Source organism: Populus alba, chromosome 19 (assembly GCF_005239225.2).
Source record: "Populus alba chromosome 19, ASM523922v2, whole genome shotgun sequence".
NCBI lineage: Eukaryota > Viridiplantae > Streptophyta > Magnoliopsida > Malpighiales > Salicaceae > Populus > Populus alba.
In genome coordinates this window covers 9752731-9773022 of record NC_133302.1, presented here as the reverse complement: position 1 = coordinate 9773022, position 20292 = coordinate 9752731, and the positions used below count along the sequence as shown (strand labels likewise).

Below are 20292 nucleotides of genomic sequence, written 5' to 3'. Positions count from 1 at the left end.
TACTTTTGAGTTTTTGTGTAATAAGTAATCTATAAATTCATTAAATTCAACCAAATGGATCAAGATGTATTTATTTTGAATGATATGATACATTTATTATGACTATACTTTATTAAAAAAATTTTATAGAAAACCTTTAATGAGCTAGTTTGGTCATTAGTGAAGCTAACTTTGTCTAGTTTTTTTTTTTTTAAAATTCAAAATTAACTAACAAACATAAGGTTAAGGATTTATTTTTTCTTTTCAAGTGTTGTGTTTATATGTGATGTCTTGTATGTTATTTGTTCATAATTTGTAATTTTTATATGTTTATTTATATTTATCTTAGATATAAGATTTAAGACCATCTAAACTCCGATAATGAGGTTTTTTACTTTGGATTTTGTTGTAATATTTTTCCCTTTTTTTTTGTTATTATCAATATTAGTATTTATAATTTAATAACATCTTTAGAATTTCCATCACTTATTATGGTACCTAACTTCTCTTTTTTACTTTACTTTTTTTTTCTATATAGCTATTGATGAATTTTTTGTGAAAATTTCTATTTAAGTAAAATAGGTTTAAGCCTTAAGACTCAAATGCATAGTTTCGAAGCTTGGCCTAACAGGTTCACCTGTTGAGCTGCTACCTGGACTAGGCTGGGTTTCCTTCAAAAAATGCCCATGTAATTGACTACGTCAAACTTAGGTGACCCAGTCAAAATCCAAGTGGGCCATAATCAACTTTTTTATATAAAAAAAATTAAATGATGTCTTTTTAGTTTTTTTTTTAATTTTGTTTAAAACACCGCTATTTTGGACAAATATTATATATATAAAAAAAAACAATTGACTTGAGTCAACCAACTAACTTATAGGTCGAACCATGCAACTCATGGCCTGTGCATTAGGTCGAGGTAATAAGCCAGACTGAGTTTCAAAAATATGGTCGATTGTATTCTTAATGCATGAGGAAAATGAATATAGTTTCAAGGTCCATATTTTTATTTGTACAATTTCATTGTAGATTTTTATAAAATTGTAATCATTAGCATGGTTTGATATGTGGATTTGGACCTAAAACCTAGATTTAATTTTAAGTGATGTAATTCTTGGGATATGAACTTTGCTTATAAATATGTGCTATAATTATATTTTAATGGCCTAATATCTCTTCAAATGAGAGATTGAACTTGATTTTAATTTTCAAATCCCCTTATATAAGAATGGTTAAAAAGGTCCAATGATTCGACATATAAATTAAGAGAATACTTGTATGATAAATTTTATGAAGTCAAAAATTAATAATAACCTTGTCAAAGATACATCGAATGATTGTGATCAGTCTAGTTATATACATAACCATCTTAACTAAAACTCTACTTGTACAAACTATTTTGTTTACAATCACCTAAACATCTATTATTGTAATATGATTATGCATTTATAGAGATCTCTATTGAATGATATGGTAATTAAAATAACAATCTAAGCATCCTCATTTAAAAGAATTATGGACATTATTCTTTTATAAAAATTTTATTGGTTTTCAATTTCATTCTTTAAATCAAATTGATGGTATGATATTTTTTAATTTGGTCTTTATTCTTTTGATTTCTATTTTTTTCTTTGTAAAAGTTATTATTCTTCTCAATTTCACGCTTTAATTATAATATTGTTTTCATTTTTTTTTCCTTTTACTAAATTGATTTTTTTTTCAATTTTACCCTTCAATTAAATATAAAATTTATTTTATATTTCAATTTCAATCCTTAATCTTTTAATTTCTATTTTTTAAAAAAAATCCTTTTGTATATCTTTTTTTTTTAATTTTATCATTCAATATATGAATGATTGAGAATTGAACTTTATGGTTTTTCCAGATTGGGTGCATCAGATCTAATGAATTGAGTCACAGGTTTAAATAATTAATACGAGGTTTTTTTTTTATAGAAAAAACAACTTTATAATTCTTTTTATTTTTTAATTAGGTTATTCCAATCACATGATTTAGGTTGTGAATTTAATGAAATATCTTGAGTTAGCTCAACCCTAATTAGCGTAGTTAAAGGTTTGTCATGAACTAGTTTTATATCTTTTTTATTCATTTTCAAAACCTAAACGTTATTTTTTACACACAAAATACAAGCATCTAAACTATTACTTACAAAAAGATAAAGGACGATAACACGTTCTTGGTTCACACTCCGAATCCATAAGCCACACAAACTTGAAAAATTTGTATTAAAAAAATATCCACAACTCAATATTTCCATGTGCTTAAATGGAGTCATATGAATAAAATGATATATTACATTATGGTAATGTTTAGAATTGTGATAATTATTACTTTATAAATATATTTTTTCTTAAAAATATATTAAAAAAAACTGCTACAGCTACGTGTTTTAGAATCTTTATATTAATATATCATGTCATCTTAGCTTCCATGGCAGCTTTTATAATTAACATATATTTTAAATCTTATTTAATTATAAAATTTTTTAACATCAATGTGTTAACTTTTTTAAAAAAAATTCAACGCCCGTTTGTAAGAAGTTGTAAAATGAAATCATTTCACTTCATGGGTTATTATATTTATTTTTTAAAATATTTTTTTATTTAAAAATATATTAAAATAATTTTTTTTATTTTTTTTAAAAGTTATTTTTGATATTAGTAAATTAAAATGATATAAATATATATAAAAAATATTAATTTAAAATAAAAAATCAATTTTTTTTAAAAAACTTTTTTAAATATAAAAACAACAAAGAACCACGTTCAATTCCTGTACTTGATCGCATAGAATACCTTCTCCCATGATATGTAGAGAAAATTAAAAAAACAAAAAAACTGACAACTATTTCTCTCTGTCTCTGACAATAATTTCAACTCGGGAACAGCAAATCTATTTTCCTTCTCTCAGAAAAGGAAAGGAAAGAAAAACTCCTCCTCCTCCTCCTCCTCCTCCTCCATCCCTTAATTAAGACCTGGGGTTTCCCTTTTTGTTTCATCTGTTGAAAGTTAAAACAAAATCCCGGTCTTAATTAACAAGCAATTGTTGTTGTTTTTTCAAGAAAAACAATAACATTAACAAAAGGAGGCTTCTTTTTTTCAGCTGCTGTTCTTCAACAATGAATGACCTTTTGTCGGTAAACATATGTTCTCTGTCTTCTTTTTTTTAGTTTGTATCGATGTTAATGTTGTTTTTGTTTGTCTTGTTTTTGTCTTGATCTAACTTGTTTTGATGTTGACAGCTATTATAATTTGTTTTTATTGTTTTTATCTGCATTCATTTCGTTGGATCTGTTTGGGAAACTGAGGATTCAATTATGGGTTCCTTTTGTTGTTTAAAAAGTTGGGATCTTATTTTCTTTTTTGATGTTTGGATGGTGAGAAAGAGGAGGAAGATGAAGGAAATTCAAAATTTTAAATCACGGGATCTATTATTTTTGGGGACCCCAGAAGATGAAAAATTAAAAAGTCAGTAAATGGAGCATGACACGACCGATTCGCTTAGTTTAGCTGACATATTATCGAAGTTTACTCTTCGAATCTAGTTATGTAATGACTTATATTGTCAAAGGAGATGCTTCCTTCTACTGCTCAAATTTGCGGTTTTGATTCTTAAAGCTCTAGGCTTTGGGATGCTAATGGATATGTTACTAACATGGGAAGCCAAATTGAATTGCTTTGAACACAAGAAATTAGCCTTTCCTTGTCAGTAATTGTAGCAAACTACCATTTGACTGTAATGTTTTTGTGCATGTAAAATTTAATTGTTAGAATTATTTATGGCTGGGTTGAGATGAGTTACATGTTAATTGTAATGACTTGATTGAAAATTGCAGGAGTCCTTTGAGATCCCTCGGGGTCAGGGTTCCAGAGGCGGGGATATTGAGATGGGAATGAATTCTGCAGACTTGGGCTTGGAGAGTTTCTTTAAAAAGGTTTCTCCCTTTCTTTTCATTTTGTTTCTGTTGTTCCTTACATGCCTTGTTATTTTCCTTTTGATACTATTGTTGCCATTCAAATCCTATATTTTGTTGTTTCCATCACGTTTCTATTAGTTGACGCCATATCCTCATCTTCTGTTTCCCAGGTTCAAGAGATTGAGAAACAGAATGAGAAGCTGGACAAGTTGCTCAAAAAGCTCCAGGTATGAGCCCCATTCAGCAAGTTCTTAATTAACTTGCAAAGAAACAAAGAAAAAAGATTGACAGCCTCATAACTGTTTAATAAGCCATTTAGGTTGAGAAAAGGTTGAAAAATACTTCTTTCAAAGATACCACATAAACTCGAGGTTTATTCTGTTTTTGCCCAATCTCCTTGAAGAAAAACTTTTCCTCTAGGAGATGTTGTGCCAATTTTAAGTCAACATGTAAATTTGTGATGTCATGCCTTTATCAGCAATCCCACCTAGTCTAGATCCAAAAAAAATTTTCAAAGTTTTGTGATAAAGGAATTGTTAAATTCTTCACGAATATAATACTTTCAACTTAAATAAGGTCAATATCTTTGTTTTGGCATCCTCTGGTTTGGTATGCTTGTGGTCATTATATTTGGATCAGTATTCCATATATGGTTCCATGGCATGCGGTTCATCAAAGTCTCTTTTCATTTTGTTTCTTGGAGGGTGGATTGGGGGTTTATGGAGGAGTTCCCTTCATTATATTTAGAATGCATGGCTTAAACTAGGTGATAATAGAAGCATTTCAGAAACTCAGATTTGCATGCTTGGAAAATTTATTGCTGTTGATCTATGTTATAAGGCCTCCCCTTTTCCAGTCTTGTTGTTTATATGTATAGACTTGGTGGTGTTCTGACAACACCTTTCTTAATTCGTGCTAAGCAACACCAAACATATGTTTAACAGTTGCACAGAAGATAAGAAAGTGTTGCTAGGTGCAATTAATGTCTTTAATGGTGGAAAAATCAGCTAAGCAGTGTTTTTGGTTTCCATTTCTTGCAAATCTTGTATGCAGGATGCACATGAGGAGTCAAAGGCTGTGACCAAGGCTCCTGCCATGAAAGGTGATCAGAATATTTCGATTGATATTTTTCAACGTGTTTTTTTTAATACATATTTGTATATGCATGTATGTAATAAAATATAAACATGTTTCTCTTTGTTTTTATGTTTGTAAATTCAAATAACAATTATATTGGATAAAAAGAATGAATGAAGTTGGGTAAAGCAAAAATACACGAAGATTTTTCCAACTTTTAGGCTGATTCTATTCTCTCAATTTTTATTCCAAATGGTTAGAAAAATTGAGCAATGTGCATGATTGGGAAAATCAATTAGCAGTATCAGATTAGGTGTCCCCAAGGGGTGTAGCGTGGTGGCAAAGGGCTTGAGATTTGCACAGCAGGTCTGGAGTTCGAGTCAGGGCGTGCACTTCTTGTAAGAGCCTGGGACAGCCGGGGTTTTACTTACTTATCTGGGCCCACAAAGTGCGCTTTCCGGAGAGTGGGGTTTCCTCGAATCCAAAAAAAAAAAAAAAAGTATCAGATTAGGTGAATAGGGGATGGCAAATGGTCAGATTTGGAGTTGGATTTTGCTCCACCTGCTGCTGGCCTGGAATATTTAAATCTATCACCTGCCTCCGCAGCGGGTGGAGGACTTTCTCCCCCGGGCTGCTATCTCTAGGTACCTAACTGATTTTTTTTAAAAATCAATTTGGAAAAATAAGATTTAAGATTAAAAAATAAACCGCATCTCCATCAATAAATCATAAAACCATAAAATAGAGTCAACTTTAAAGTGTTGTTTGTCTTTGCATTGTGGCCATGTTTTTTAAAAAAAAATGATTTTTTTGTTTATTCAAATGATTTTTTTTTTTGTGTTTTTTGGATTGTTTTGATGTGCTGATATCAAAAATAAAAAAAACTATTATTTTGATGCATTTTCAAGCAAAACAACCTTGAAAAACAACTGCTATCACAATAACAAACACTACTCAAATCCATGCATAAAACCATAAATATCCTTCATGAATTATGAGATAAAACAATTCATGTATTTTATTGAAAAATGAAATTACAAGTCCGGATTGGGGTGGGCCCGGTGATGGATTTGGTGAACTAGGTAGCTTCAATTTGTGTGCGGGGTTGGGCCAGATGATGGATCGGGTGAACCAGGTAACTTCAATTTGTGTGCTTCAATCAGCCTTCCACAAGCATTTAATGACTTATGGCTGCAAAAAGAAATTGTAAAACACATAACTTATTTTGTGAATCTATGTTTGCTTCTCTGAATTCTGATTTCTTTCTCCTTTCCAACCCCTTTCTGATTCAATTTCATTTTCTTTACTCGTTGAAATTAGTATTTTTCTAGATTCTTATGATTTATGAACCTCTAAGTTGATTGGTTTGGTTTTTGTCTGCAGGAATCAAACAGCGAATGGAGAAAGATGTTGATGAAGTTGGAAAAATCGCTCGTTCAATAAAGTCAAAACTCGAGGAACTTGACAAAGAGGTAGGCCAACTGCTGCTTTTTTTTTTCTTTTCTTTTTTCCAATTGATTTACAGCATTTTAACAATATCTGCTTTATGTTGTCCAGAATTTATCTAATAGGCAGAAGCCGGGATGTGGTAAAGGAACAGGTGTAGACCGATCAAGAACCTCAACTACTATGTAATTAGCATTTCAACTCTGTTTGGAAAACCTTTTCTCTTTCCAATCATAAGTGTTATTAGTTATGAGTGTTTGATCTGGTGTTTTCTGTAGACAATGAATCTTTTTGATGGGGTAAAGAACACATGCTGATTTACAATAATAATGCATGCGGATTCACAACTATAATTTATGTAAAGTCAGGATATGATGAAGGTCATGGGTCTAAATCTGCAGTTTGCTGAAAGGAGTTTTAATTTAGAATGACAATATTTACTTCTGTTTTTGCAGTTTAGTGTTATAGGACAGAGATCACAGACATGTCTTTAAGTTGGTGATTTTTATGTGCCTGTTTTTTTTAGCTGTCCCTTTTGGCGTTCTCGTGGGAGAATGTCCTGCATGCATGTTACTCTTGTATAAATAAGTGCTAAGATTGAGGGTTTGTTTTTTCAAATTGTTGTCTGCAATTATTTTTTTCTTAAAAACATGCAAATGTCCCAGAAATTATGTCTATACATAGAACCCTTAAAGTAAAGGCCTCTCTGTTTTGGGCGCCCCCAAACTAATTTTTTACACTTTATTTAAGGAAAATATCACATCTAAGCTAATATGCAAGTTAAGTATTACCTCCAAAGACATTTTCTTCATTCAATATAGCATATACTTGACATTCATATAGTTGCACCATCATCAAAAGATCCATTGTAGAGTTGGTGAAAATCAAACAATTTAGATAAGAGCCAGGTGAAAATTACCCTTAGGAGAGTGGTTATCTCTATTTGTTTTTTAACTTTTGTAAACAAATTAGAAAGACCAATCAAAGGGAAACGAGTTGTGGCATGCTAGAGTTGCAGTCAATTTAAAGTTAGTTAAAGTATATTGCCCTGTCTGAGTTATGCATTTATTCTTACCTTTTCTTTTCAATTTTTTATTAAATCCCTGTAGGAGTTGTAGATCTTTTGGAAGAATTATCCAATTTTTTGCCGTATCTGATTTGGTGTTATGATTTTATGGCAGAGCCTTGAAAAAGAAATTGAAAGACAAGATGGCTGAATTTCAGGTAGGTAATGAAACATAAACAAGCATATCTGAATGAGGATCTTGCACTCCTTTGCCTATTTTGTGACAGTGATCTTATGGCATCTCTGAATTTTTATAGACTCTTAGGGAAAACATCCATCAAGAGTACCGGGAGGTTGTTGAGAGGCGTGTTTTTACAGGTTCAGGCCTTTTTCTTGTTTCTAATTAGGTGGTCTTATGCCAATAACCCGATGGCCTATTTTCCATGATACAATGCTAATCTTTTATATTTCTTGATTTACTCAATTTTCAGTGACGGGAACAAGAGCAGATGAAGAGGTGAAACCTGTTGTACTTAAAAACTGCAAACAAATTCATAGTTCTATAATCTAAGTTTTGTTATTCTGAAATGTACAGACGATTGACACATTGATTGAGACTGGAGACAGCGAACAAATTTTTCAGAAAGCAATTCAGGAACAAGGGCGAGGCCAGGTCTGTTGATCTTTTGTTCCTCCTCTTGTTCTTTTCTTTTTCTATCTTTTTTTTAAAAATTTATTCTATGAGAGGCCAGCCCAACTTGTTTTGAACTACACAACAAGAGGTAGTCTTTACACTTTCTCCAATTCCTAAATTTCCACCCACCCCTCCTAGACTTTAAGCCTGAGACCTTCAAATTGAAATCCCAAGTCTCAACTGCTGGCATGGCCCCTAGGGAAGATTTTGAAAGAGAAACAAAAAATGTTTGATGTTGAATGTTTTTGTTGCATTTGTTTTGACAATATTGTTTCTTAGGAGGCCTTGTATATGATTTGCTCATTCTTCCCATCATCAATACTTCTTTGTGTCTTTATTCTTTCCTTCTCCAAATTTTCTTGTTTTTTTTTTTTCTTGAAAATCATTGGAAGCTTTTTGGATAGTCATACTTAATACTTTGCCACTTGGCTCATCGTTTGCCTAAATAGTGAATCATCATAAAGGGTCATTCCTGATTTCATTTTTGTACTTTTTTGTATGCAGATAACAGATACTTTGGCAGAAATTCAAGAGCGCCATGATGCAGTCAGAGATCTGGAGAGGAAACTTCTGGACTTACAACAGGTGTGCCAATACAACAATTATATATTTTTTTTCCCTTTTGGCATTAATCTGGTATTTCTGTAGCTTCTTAGAATTATACATATTCTTTTGATTAAAGCAGATATGCAACCACAGCTGACTTTTAAAAATTTTGATGTCACTTTAGCTTTAATTGTCTCAAACTGGAAAATGATCTTGACTTAACTTTGCTGTTCAACTTTTAACACTGGTTTATTTGAGGTAACTTTCACCTTGGGCTTGGTGATTAATGTTGAGGGCCTTCTGGCATTGTGGCAAGCTTGAGCTTAGTCAAGTAGTTTTCTATGTGATCTTTGTTTAGATGTGATGAGATGTTGATGCAGGAGCTTTCTATGGAAAATTAATCTCTTTTATATCTGAAATTATGGTTATTTGTTCAATTTAGGGCCCTGTGATTAGTATTTGACCACATTTTGTCAGATTTAGATAAGATGAGTATCTGATCACTGAGTAGTTCTTTTTTTTTTAACCTTCTTATAGAACTCCTGTCATTGGAATGTTAAGTGAAAAATGTGGAATTGAGGTTATAGAACAAGAAGCGAGTCCATTTTTAGTGGCAATGCCATCTGTGCATGTGCACCCAGCAAGATACAAGCATTTTTTTTCTTTTATGTCGAGAGAGTGAACATCAAGGATTTTTTTTTCTTTATTCACTTGTCATGCAGATTTTTCTGGATATGGCTGTCTTGGTGGATGCACAAGGGGACATGCTTGATAACATAGAATCACAGGTATCTTCTTTTCTTGATAAAATAATTTTAATTATGGTGACAAAAAAGAGTAATTAATTCCCAGAAAATAAATCAAAGGTAACGAGTTCATTCCTGTTTCATGCTTTTGCCTTGGATGAGAAAGGAATGAGTCGGTGCTTGAAAATAATAGTTATATTTAGCTGTAGGGTGATGGTTCTTAGAATGCTTGAACCCTGTGATTTAACAGCCTACTGCAATTTCAGGTCTCAAATGCAGTAGATCATGTGCAGTCAGGGAATGTTGCTCTCACAAAGGCAAAGAAGTTACAAAGGAACTCCAGGAAATGGATGTGCATTGCCATTATAATCCTTCTTATCATTGTTGCCATCATCGTTGTGACCGTGCTTAAGCCATGGAATACCAACAAGGGCGCTTAGCCTCTGTGGTCTTGTATAATGTACAAATGTAATGAGTTTGTGAGATTGACCTTTGTAACCCTCCGGCAATTTGTCAATTTATATCCGAAGTCCGTGTTTGAAACTCAACTTGTCTGTCCATTTTCTATAATGAATTTGTTTCGGAGTGTGCCACTTCTATGACCTTGTATTATTATTATTATTATTATTATATAAAAGAAATGGAGATTACAGATTAGTGTCCTTTTGGCTGATGCCTGAATTGGTTTTAAATTTTGGAAGTTATATTTATTTTCTGTTCCTGCAAAGCGACCTCCCATGGAGTGATGATGTTGGAGCAATCCTTCAGAAAGGATATGAGGTCAAAGGAACGCCGGTGAACAGCTGAATCATGTGTTGAAGCGTAATTGCAAAGGCCGGTAAAACTGCTTCTGTGCCTCGCAACCGCTGCATGTTGGCCATGTTCCTGGCCATGCCTGATTCTTTTCTACTGAACATATCTCTGAAACTGCGGAGGTTGAATGTGCCAATCATCCCATGATTGATTTAAGGTGGTTCCTAGTTCCTACCTTCACCTCGTATGGTTCAGGGGTACAGGCCACATTTACATTGAGTAAAACCTGCCAACTCCTGTATTCTGCAACTAACTTTGCTTAGCCCACCTGCATTTTCCAAGATGCTTCGTGTTTGTCAACGTTGTTTGAGCGAGCGGGCCATTGAACTTGAACGATGATGACATAATAACATCGGCAAATGTTATTTGTTAACATCTAATGGGTGATGGAATTGTTAGAACTATGACAAAAGGGAGGAAAAAATATTCTTGTCATTGATTTCTGTTCGAAACAACTTTACACTCCGACAGGAAATTGAGTTCAAGGACAGAAATTAATGTTTCAGGTACCAAAAAGATCTTCAAGTGGAACTAACTGCAAACTGTCCAATACCAACATTCCCAAATCAAAGCTCCTCCGTGCTGAAACATCTTTCATGTTTCTCAGAAGACAGGGCATTTCTGCTTCTGCAACAGGCTGCAATAAGCTTATCTTGAAGGTATCAGACGTGCTCACTACTACTATCACGCTAAAACAGTGTCGTATGAAGAAGGTATACGAATATTTTTCTTTTCTATAAGGGTTTCTTGAATCTACTAGGAAAGAATAAATCTGAATATTTCCTTCAAAACACCAAGTTGGAACTATGAAAAAGACCTTGGACTCATCACCCCATCCCCAAAACTCTACATCCCAGACGATATTGCTGAAAAGTTGAGTACCATCTTCAGTTATAAAAACAGAAGTCATATCATCAGCACATCCACTTCTAGTCATTAGGATCCCATTCATCGTCCTGATCCATGGGTATTTGAGTAAGACCACTTCTACCTCTACTGTCATCAGATTCTTGCTGTTCAACACCAACATTTTCATATTCTGGCTCGCTATTATCATCACTACCCTCTTCTTCCACTACTGCTGACTCTGCGCGAGTATCTTCCTGACTAAGCTGCATCCATCTTGGGCACTCATCCTCTCCTCCATATAGAAATCGGCCATCATTACCTTTTACCTGTTTCCTAACCTCAGCAGAAGGAATTCTGCAAGAACATTCAGGAAGTGGGTGAGACAGGAATGTGGTTGGTTTTGACAGAAGGGATTGCCTTATAAGTCCGTCTTCACTCAAGCTTTTGTTGAGATGTTCCCTTACTACACGTTTCCAAGTGCGATTGTTATGGTGGTACAAGTTGTCATGGATAACGTTGAAAAGTTCTGCAAGAACCCTCCTGTTTGAAGAACCAACAAAGCATCAGAATGATTTGTTCAATTTATAATATACAGGTGAACATCAAGAAGATATATCAAGACTGACCAAAACCAGAACTAAAGTACAAGGTATGCAAAATCAAAAGGAAGCAGATAAAACCAGTACAACAAATTTTATTACATGAAAATTGAAATGGATTCAAGATGATTTGCTTGCTTTAAAACAGCAACACCACAGTGCAGAAACCAATGTAAAGAAGATTATAGAAGACTGCAAGACACTTTTTTCCTGGCATTCTACAATACTTCTTGTGGCTTATCTCAACATAACATGATTATTATTTGGGAAGTGCTGCCAACTGAAAGCTGATTACTCTCTGGAAGAGCAGCAAGGAAAAAATCATTACTCAACACAAATATATAATATATATTATCATATGAAAATGCAAATTCAGGTTGATAATCTTTCTCAGAAATCTAGTACATCTGTTACATTCCTGGCAAATCCTTCCCTCTTTCTGTCTGTATGGCAAGTTTTAAATGCTTCATAGCACTATGCAGTGTTTTAATTGAAGGTGAAAAGTCAGCTGCTCCTTGCAGAACATCAAAATCAAATGAGCATAAATTGCGGAAGTTGAGAATCCCTACTATCAAATGCATATATACTGAAAAAATGAATCAATGTAATCACAAGTCATTGAATTTATTTTGCCCCACTGGCATTTTAAAACTGCAGAAAATTGTGAATCTCAAGTATCATGTAGTTGAGGACATTCATCCACACTATGCTTCCATTTTTGCGTTGAAACATATTGTACTTCAATCAATTTCCATGGAATGATTCAGTACATTTATGCTGTAATTAATTTGAAGTTCATAATAAGAGGTTTTTGCCCATCATACCTATCTGGCCGATATGTTTTAGAAGAAGCACTCTCGTATAGCCGGTGTCCCATGACCAAGCTTGAGAAGTCTGGCCATCCACTACCATCATTATGGAAACCAGGAAAAAATGCATCTGCTTCCACTGAGACAATATAATCAAGAGCATCCCAGATTAATCTGTGTGCTTGATTCCTCAGATCTACAGATGAAGGGTCTGGTTCTGTGTCAGACTCAGTAATCCAACCATACCAACCTTCTTTTTCATGTTGATAGATGGGTCTGTCTGGAGGTGGAAGAAGGGGACGAGGCCGGGGACCTGCCCTATTCCACTCTTCTTTTAATTGTTCCTCAGTTTTGGTAGGTGGAGGCTGGAAAGGATTCAATGGAAGAGGTGTTTCAGGACCAACCAAATCAGATAATTCTTGCTTAGTGCACACCTGAGTGCGATCCACAGTGTTAGAGAAGTTTGCTCGCAGAGGGATCAAAATGCGTTGACCACCAAAAGTTTCAGACCCAGCCACATATATCATTGTTTCAGTAGAATAGCCCATCTCTTTAAGGAGAAGACCAATCTGAAAATGTTTCAAAGTAAAAGGGCCCCGCAAAGTTGTGTCATTCCTGGGATAGTAACATTTGATACGATGAAAACTAATAATTTGCTGCTAGCTAGGAAAGCTCTTGTAAAAAGCCTTCCTCCTAAGATCTGTGTTATATGCTACCATGCTAGGAGACAGTCAACATTGGGCTGCCCAATGGTGGTGGAAGATATGTACGATAGATCGTTCATGGTGGGTTTTGGAAGGAGGAAGGAACATAAGAGCTTGTGGTGACGTGATTCTTATTTGGTAAGCTTGGATGGAGAGAAATAGTCGACATTTTTAGGATAAGTCAACCTCAAGAGTGGAATAGGATGATGCTTCTAGCTTCTTTGCAATGCAATGCATGGGACCACTATGGTGTATGAGTTTCAAAGCTAATTTAGTGAGATTAGACTATCTTTTATATTGAAATTTTGTTGTTTTTTTTTCTCATTCTCTAATTGGAGGATGTCTTGTTCTCTAAAGTGCTGTTGGACATTTCTTCCCTTTTCTATTGATACTTTCTTCTATCTAAAAATGAAAAATCCCTTCTAAAAGAAAGTTTAAGGACCTAGAATTAATATGAAATCTGCAAATGATTTGGCAAACATAATTCAAGAAATGTGCAAGAAACAAAACTCCAGTGTAGATAAAAGATGCATGCATTGTGCAGTTTGGACTTGAAAGTTAAACCTTAACTCTATGTGTACCTCTTCTGGCATGAGGGGGCATGACCCATTGGATCTTCGGACGTGTGAGTCTACACTTAGCTTATCATTAAGAATCCCTTGCTTAATCATCTGTGCCCTTCGGTACTGTATAAGCTCAGTGTGAACATCCTAGAGGAAGTGCCAAGTTAGAAGAAGGGGCTAGGAAAAATAGAGAATTTAACGAGGTATTTATATAATCCATCTTCATTTATGTTTGAGGTAGAAAATAAAAAAGAAGACACATCCAATTATTGAAATTCCAACTAATGAATTTTATGACTAATTGAACAGCAAAACAAGTACTAAAATTAAAAGAAACCAAACTTAAACATATCGATGCAACTTTGATCATGGCAGCGATATAGATGAGAAAAGGCTTGAACAACTAGCCTGATATAATTCCGCACAACCATGATATGCCAAGGTATTTCTCACTAAGCCAGGATGAAAAGCAAGGAAAGGTTGACCAGATGCCCGTAACCTGTGGAAAAGGTTTTAGAGCCAAGAACTGCAAACAAATGCTTCATAGATTGTGAAGTTGCATGCAATTTATTATTGAAATGTCGGTCATATTCTTACAGAGTGCCAAAATAATGAAGATTGTGCACATCCTGAAATCTGCTAATTGGCATTATAATTTTATTGGAGAGGCAAGGTAAGAAACTAATCAGCTATACCTCTGAACCATCAACTGACCAAGCACCTGAATTTTTGGGCGAAATTTTAGAGCATGAAATGCAACTCGACATCTAAGCCTCTGAAACTCAGACATGCTCGGAGGAAGAATTGACTGCAAAGAAAGTTACCAACAGAGATTAAAGCATTATCAAAAAAATAAATCAACACCCAAATTCCAAGCCCCAAATTGAGTAGTCCATTGCACAATTGTGCATACCAAACTTTGTGAATTGAAAATACTAAGGGAACCAAAGTAGCTACCAAGTTAAAATAATGCTCACCATGTTTCTTTGACTGGCAAAATTATTACTTTGAGCCACAAATTTCTTTTGAATTTGTTTAGTTAAAATTGTAGTTGACATCTCAAAATTACAAGTTCAGAATTCCACTTCAGAAAAGATGCTGCATTAAGCATCTGATTAGGGTTTTTTCCTGGTTCCATACAATTGTTTATTAATCATTAATTCTTTGCAAATAAATAAAGAAATAAAATTGACATGAGCATGCACTATTATTGAAATGAACACGTCCTTTTATTGAAATGAGCACAAGAAAATAACTAACAGTTATCATCCAAGCAAAGGTCATATCCTAGAAGAAAAGATGACATGAGAGATCGAAATCAATTATGTTAACAATTATGAGTAGAAAGGTGGTGCTATTCAAGATGAGAGAACAATATAAATCATTTTATGATCTACATTGCAATATATTCACCTACCTGCAGGCATCCTCCATCATGAAGAACTAGGCCAATAACCTTGGATTTCTTTAACTCAGGCAAAATTTCTTTAACATAGAAATTTGGAGAAGCAGAACTTTTGGGCTTATAAGTATGGATCTCATTCCTTCTCCTGCCCGCCTTCAAATTCTCAGGCAGGCTGTTCACAATGATTACATCATTTTTAAGTGATGCTATGAACTGCTCTTCATCATAGAGATATGAAAAACTCTTGAATTTGTAACTGTTTCATATTCAGAAATTAGAAAGAAAAAAACAAAACCTGTAAGCTTCTCAAGTGCAGGGAGTTAAATGGCAAACCATTAAACAAGCTAAAGTAAATTACCTAATGCCTTTTGATTGAAGACTTTCTTGAATCTCTGGAATGACAAGGGTAGCATTTAGAAGCCTGGATATGGTGACAAGATCACAGATCTAGAAAATGAACAGAAATGTTATGAACTCTCATTATAAATCAAAATTAAAACAAGTTTATAACATTAAATGAATCATACCGAGGATCTTATCTTCTCAAATCCACCAAAAATTTTTGCATAAATGTAACCGTTGCTCTTTTCATTTGGAACTGTAACCCAAGAAAAATGTACGCAAAAAAAAATCAATGAGGATAGAAATTCTCAAATGTAGCCCATAAAGATCATAATATAATGAGCAAGACAAAAAGTGCACCAAGTAAATAGGTATCTCGGTGATGAAATGAAAGTAAACAGGAAGAAAGCTTGCAGCTTTGCTGAAGACCATTTATTAGAAATCAAAATAATTAGAATGCTCTTTTCTGCCATTTCACCATATTGCTTATATATAGTCTTGTAAAGAAGTAACGGTTACATAATTCCACAAATAACAACAAAGGGTTGGCTGATTGGCAAGAGGTATCAATATAAGGGTAGGTCATGATTCAAAACTTATTAGGAGCAAACTCTTCCTTGAGAATTATCTATCCATGCCCATGAAAGTAAGTCCAAACTTTTCCCAGTACAAGTGAATGGAGCAACTTTAAAGCACCAGGAATTTACCTAAGTCACAAAACAGATTGGGGTTTCCCTTCATCCAAAATATAAAAAATGTAACAAACATGTTCCACAATCTACTCTAAAAAAAATAAGCCACGTTCATTTTCATAGGCTTTTACATATATTCCGCTGTAAAAGTATCCAAATAAACATAATGGTGCACATTGTATTACCAATTTTCCACAATCTACTCTAAAACAAATAAGCCACCTTCATTTTTCACAGGCTTTTACATAGATTTCGATGCAAAACTATGCAAATAAACATAATGGTGCACATTGTATAACCCATTTAAGGATTATCAATATCAAACTAGATTAGTAGAGTTCTTTTCCAAAAAAAACTATGGTACTTAATTTAAACACATCAACCATGCATTGATTGTTACAAGGTACTTAAACACATCAACCATGCATTGATTGTTATAATAATAATGGAGTTGCACAAAACATGCTTTTTGCACCATTCAATTGGTCAGACTAACCAAGTAAGGAATCCCCAACCCCCTACCAAAATATAAATAGAGAAAAATAAGAAATAGAGAAAAATAAGAAATAAAGAAAAATAAAAACTATGGTACTTAATTTAAACACATCAACCATGCATTGATTGTTATAATAATAAAGGGGGGGGAAAGGAGAAAAGAAAGAACATCCACGACTCAACCACTTTCAGCAAAATACAAGATCATCCAATTGGAAACGACAAGTAGAATAGCAACCAAATGGAATGATCACTAAATTCCCTAAAGGATGCGTCAATTACTCCCTCAGAAGCAGGTTAAATGGGGTGCCATATCCATATCCAACTTGAAATGACCTCAACCAAGCAATAAATTTACATAAACTTTCAAAGAAAGCTTCAACAACTTACCGATCCACAGTTCATTTAAATGCACTCCTACAAAACTTAACTGATCAAATCCATTTCACATTTCCAAATTCCACAGAAGCTAATTAATAACCAAAAGACACTCGCCTCCAATAAAAACCAGTTCAAGAAATTTAACCTCAATGGATATAAAAGAAACAGAAAAGTAAACAGACAAATAGAAAAGTTCAGCAAAACCCATTACCAGGATAACTGCTTCTCGGGTTGGCATAAGGCTGCAGTGACTTCAAAGACTTCACATGCCCCCACGACCTCTTATTTCGAACAGCTCTATCACCCTACAAAACCACGAAAACCCAGATGAAAAAACAAATAAAGAACACAACAAATGCTAAAAAAACAAAACAATGCGGAACGCAAAATGAAATCTGTACGTCGAAGATAGGAGTGAGGTTAAATCCAATGGCAGGCATTAAAGTAGATTGCAGTGAATAAGGCCCCGAAAGCTTTGTGATGGAGAGGTGAATCACTAGAGACACCATTGATAGTATCAAGACAAACAGTGCAATCCATTTTATCTTGGATTTGAACGCCATCTTCATTCATTCATGCCCAATTCCTGTCAAAATCCGAATCCCACAATTCCTCAAGCCCCTACAACACCAATTCCGAATAAATCAAATCCAAACAAAGAAAAGGGAATGTATTTAAGTGTTAATGAATAACTTGCAAGCTCTCCGGGGACCTGGACGAATGGGGTCAAACATGAATTGAATTGAGTTTCGTTTGGTTGAAAATGAGAGGATTTGAAAGGAAAGTTGTCGTCTTTATGTAGTGAGAGAGTGAGAGTGTGTGGTTTTCTGGTACAGGAAGGGAATGAAGTAATGAGGGGTTGAATATAAGATTAGAAGCGGAACTAAATGAAATCAAAATGGAAGAGAAACAGAAAAGAAAGTTTGTGTTAGCAGAAGGGAAAGAGTTGTTGTTTGGGAGGTGTTTGGTATGGGTTGGCAGAAGAGAAGAAAGAGAAGAGTTGTGAAAGAGACACTCAGGGAGAAGGATGTGGATTTGGATTTGGATTCGGAAAGGACTTCTTCCTTCCTTCTCTCTCCTTGTCTCCGTCACCAAATAAATAATATTAATTAATTTTTTAAATTTTTAAAAAAAAACATTAGTTATTAAAAAAAAAATTACTTCAAAATATATTAAAATATTTATTTATTTTTTTTAATATTAACATTTAATGCTTTGGTTGAAAAAAAATTTATCTTCAAAATTAAGGTTGAAAAAATAATAATTTAATGTATTTAGTTAAAAATGAAAATTGAGGTTATAAAATAATTTTATATATATATATATATATATTAATTATAATATTGATAGTTTTTAATTTAAATATTATAGATTTAACTATTGTTATTACATCATGAAATAAATAATATTTTATATAAAATATTTTTTATTGTTCAATTAAACTATCTACAATTCTATCACGAATGAAATACATTCGATTAGGACTACAATTTCTTTAGTTTCTTAAATGCGTAACAACATTAGACAAAATATAATTAGGAACAAAATTAGGATTGCGATCAAATTATATAAATTTTACGTCATCATTAAAATACAATTAAAAATAAAAAATAAAATGTAATTTTTTTTTACTAGCTCGGACCCAGTTCAATGCATTTAGCTTTGGACCGCACCCAATCCGGCCGGAACAGTAGAGACACGCACCACTGTTCATGTGAACATTGGAGAATGTCTCTGTTGTTCACGTGAATAGTAGAGACATGCTCCACTGTTTAAGTGAATAGTGGAGACACTCTCCACGACTAAAACAGCATTGTGTTGCTTTCAATGAACCTGTGTTTTCAACGCAAAAATTGATGGGGTCAATGAATAGTAAATTGAGTTTTATTAGTTATCAAACATTTGTTTCCCATGGTTGGCTTCAAAAGTAGAAGCAACCACGGAAACAAACCAACTCGTAAACTTGTACCTAAATTACTATTCATACCCTACCTCAAACCCATTGAGTATGGATTGTAGAAACACAAACCTAACTAGTCAACACACAATAAAATTGATGATCCTTTTTAACAAAAGAAAAGGATGGAATCTAAAAGGAAGACAATCCCTCCTCAGTGCTACCTCCTCCACCCTCTCCCCAAGGCTTTTAGGCAAATGCCTTGTTCTGGAAAAAATCAATCACCATATCATAAACATCATGCCTTTTTGTAGAAGGGAAAATTAAATCCATTTGAACCTAAGTTTTTCGATTCGTCAACACTTTATACTGCCTCTTTTACTTCTTTCATAGTCACCCTTATCTCAAGATCTGAACTTGATTATGGTTTTAACTTTTTAAACCCTAATTCCTCAAACTTTGGCCTAACTCAATTCTTAGCACCAAACCACGCTAAATAAAAGCTCACTGCTTCTACTTTGATATATAATGGCATCATGAGCTCTCCAATAGTTGTGTAGATTCTATCAATATTATTACTTCTTTCTCAATTTGATGTTACATATATAATTTTAGTAGAATTAAGAAGATATTGAATTTGAGATGAAAAGACTGACAACTGGAATGGAGACTAGAAACCCAATACTTTCTTGACACATAGCTTGGTATAAAAATAATTTTCTTTAAATTCATTTTAGCTCAGATTTTAGATCAAGTGTAACAATATCCATACCTTATCCAAAACCTAATTTCTTACCTTCAGGTTTTACCCAAATTTGATCGAGTAAAAAAATACCACACCTATTTGGACTGTTTTGTATTAGTATCCATAGGACGAATGTGAAAATCCCATCCCTATTGGTGGTGACAAACACAACGCAATGAGGCCTTTTTAGTGAGGTCACATAAGTTGACGATGGAATAGTGAGCTTCGACAACTTTTTTTTTCTTTCTTTTCTCTCTCTTTTATTTCTCCTCTCCTTGATATTTTTTGATCTATCAAAGAAATAAAAATGTCCTATTATTTTTTTTTTTTGTTAAATTTGGTCTTTATTTTTTTTATTGCTATTTTTTTTTGCTTTGGGTCCTTTTTTAAGATTAAATTTTGTTTTCAATTTCATCTTTCAATATGGGCTTGTTAACAAATTGGGTTTCATAACTTTTTTGATAGGATGATTATGATCTCATTACCTAGGTTATGGATTTGAAAGGCTAACTCATGTTGACATCAATCTTTTTTTATATCATTTTTACATGTATTTTATTTTTTAAT

General features: G+C 33.5%; 2 protein-coding genes across 3 annotated transcripts; one reads left to right on the top strand and one right to left on the bottom strand.

The window, feature by feature from the left end:
* The first annotated feature begins 2897 nt into the window (after nucleotides 1-2897).
* On the top strand, nucleotides 2898-9979 carry LOC118056759 (syntaxin-132). Its single transcript, XM_035069100.2, has 13 exons — nucleotides 2898-3136; nucleotides 3836-3934; nucleotides 4087-4143; nucleotides 4970-5018; nucleotides 6377-6465; nucleotides 6551-6624; nucleotides 7621-7663; nucleotides 7763-7823; nucleotides 7937-7962; nucleotides 8041-8118; nucleotides 8644-8724; nucleotides 9408-9473; nucleotides 9698-9979. The coding sequence occupies exons 1-13, from the start codon at nucleotides 3119-3121 to the stop codon at nucleotides 9869-9871; spliced, it is 915 nt and encodes a 304-aa protein (XP_034924991.1). The 5' UTR covers nucleotides 2898-3118; the 3' UTR covers nucleotides 9872-9979.
* A 681-nt stretch (nucleotides 9980-10660) lies between these two features.
* On the bottom strand, nucleotides 10661-18142 carry LOC118056758 (protein EMBRYO SAC DEVELOPMENT ARREST 30). 2 transcript variants are annotated; one of them, XM_035069099.2, is made up of 11 exons: nucleotides 17485-18142; nucleotides 17295-17388; nucleotides 15701-15771; nucleotides 15532-15620; nucleotides 15186-15429; nucleotides 14464-14576; nucleotides 14177-14267; nucleotides 13787-13915; nucleotides 12752-13070; nucleotides 12517-12640; nucleotides 10661-11633 (listed from the first exon to the last, which is right to left on the bottom strand). In XM_035069099.2, the coding sequence occupies exons 1-11, from the start codon at nucleotides 17650-17652 to the stop codon at nucleotides 11174-11176; spliced, it is 1902 nt and encodes a 633-aa protein (XP_034924990.1). In that variant the 5' UTR covers nucleotides 17653-18142; the 3' UTR covers nucleotides 10661-11173. The 2 variants fall into 2 exon arrangements, with proteins under 2 accessions (XP_034924990.1, XP_034924989.1); XM_035069098.2 differs by having other exon boundaries at nucleotides 12517-13070; nucleotides 17485-17704; nucleotides 17796-18142.
* Between the last annotated feature and the right edge of the window lie 2150 nt (nucleotides 18143-20292).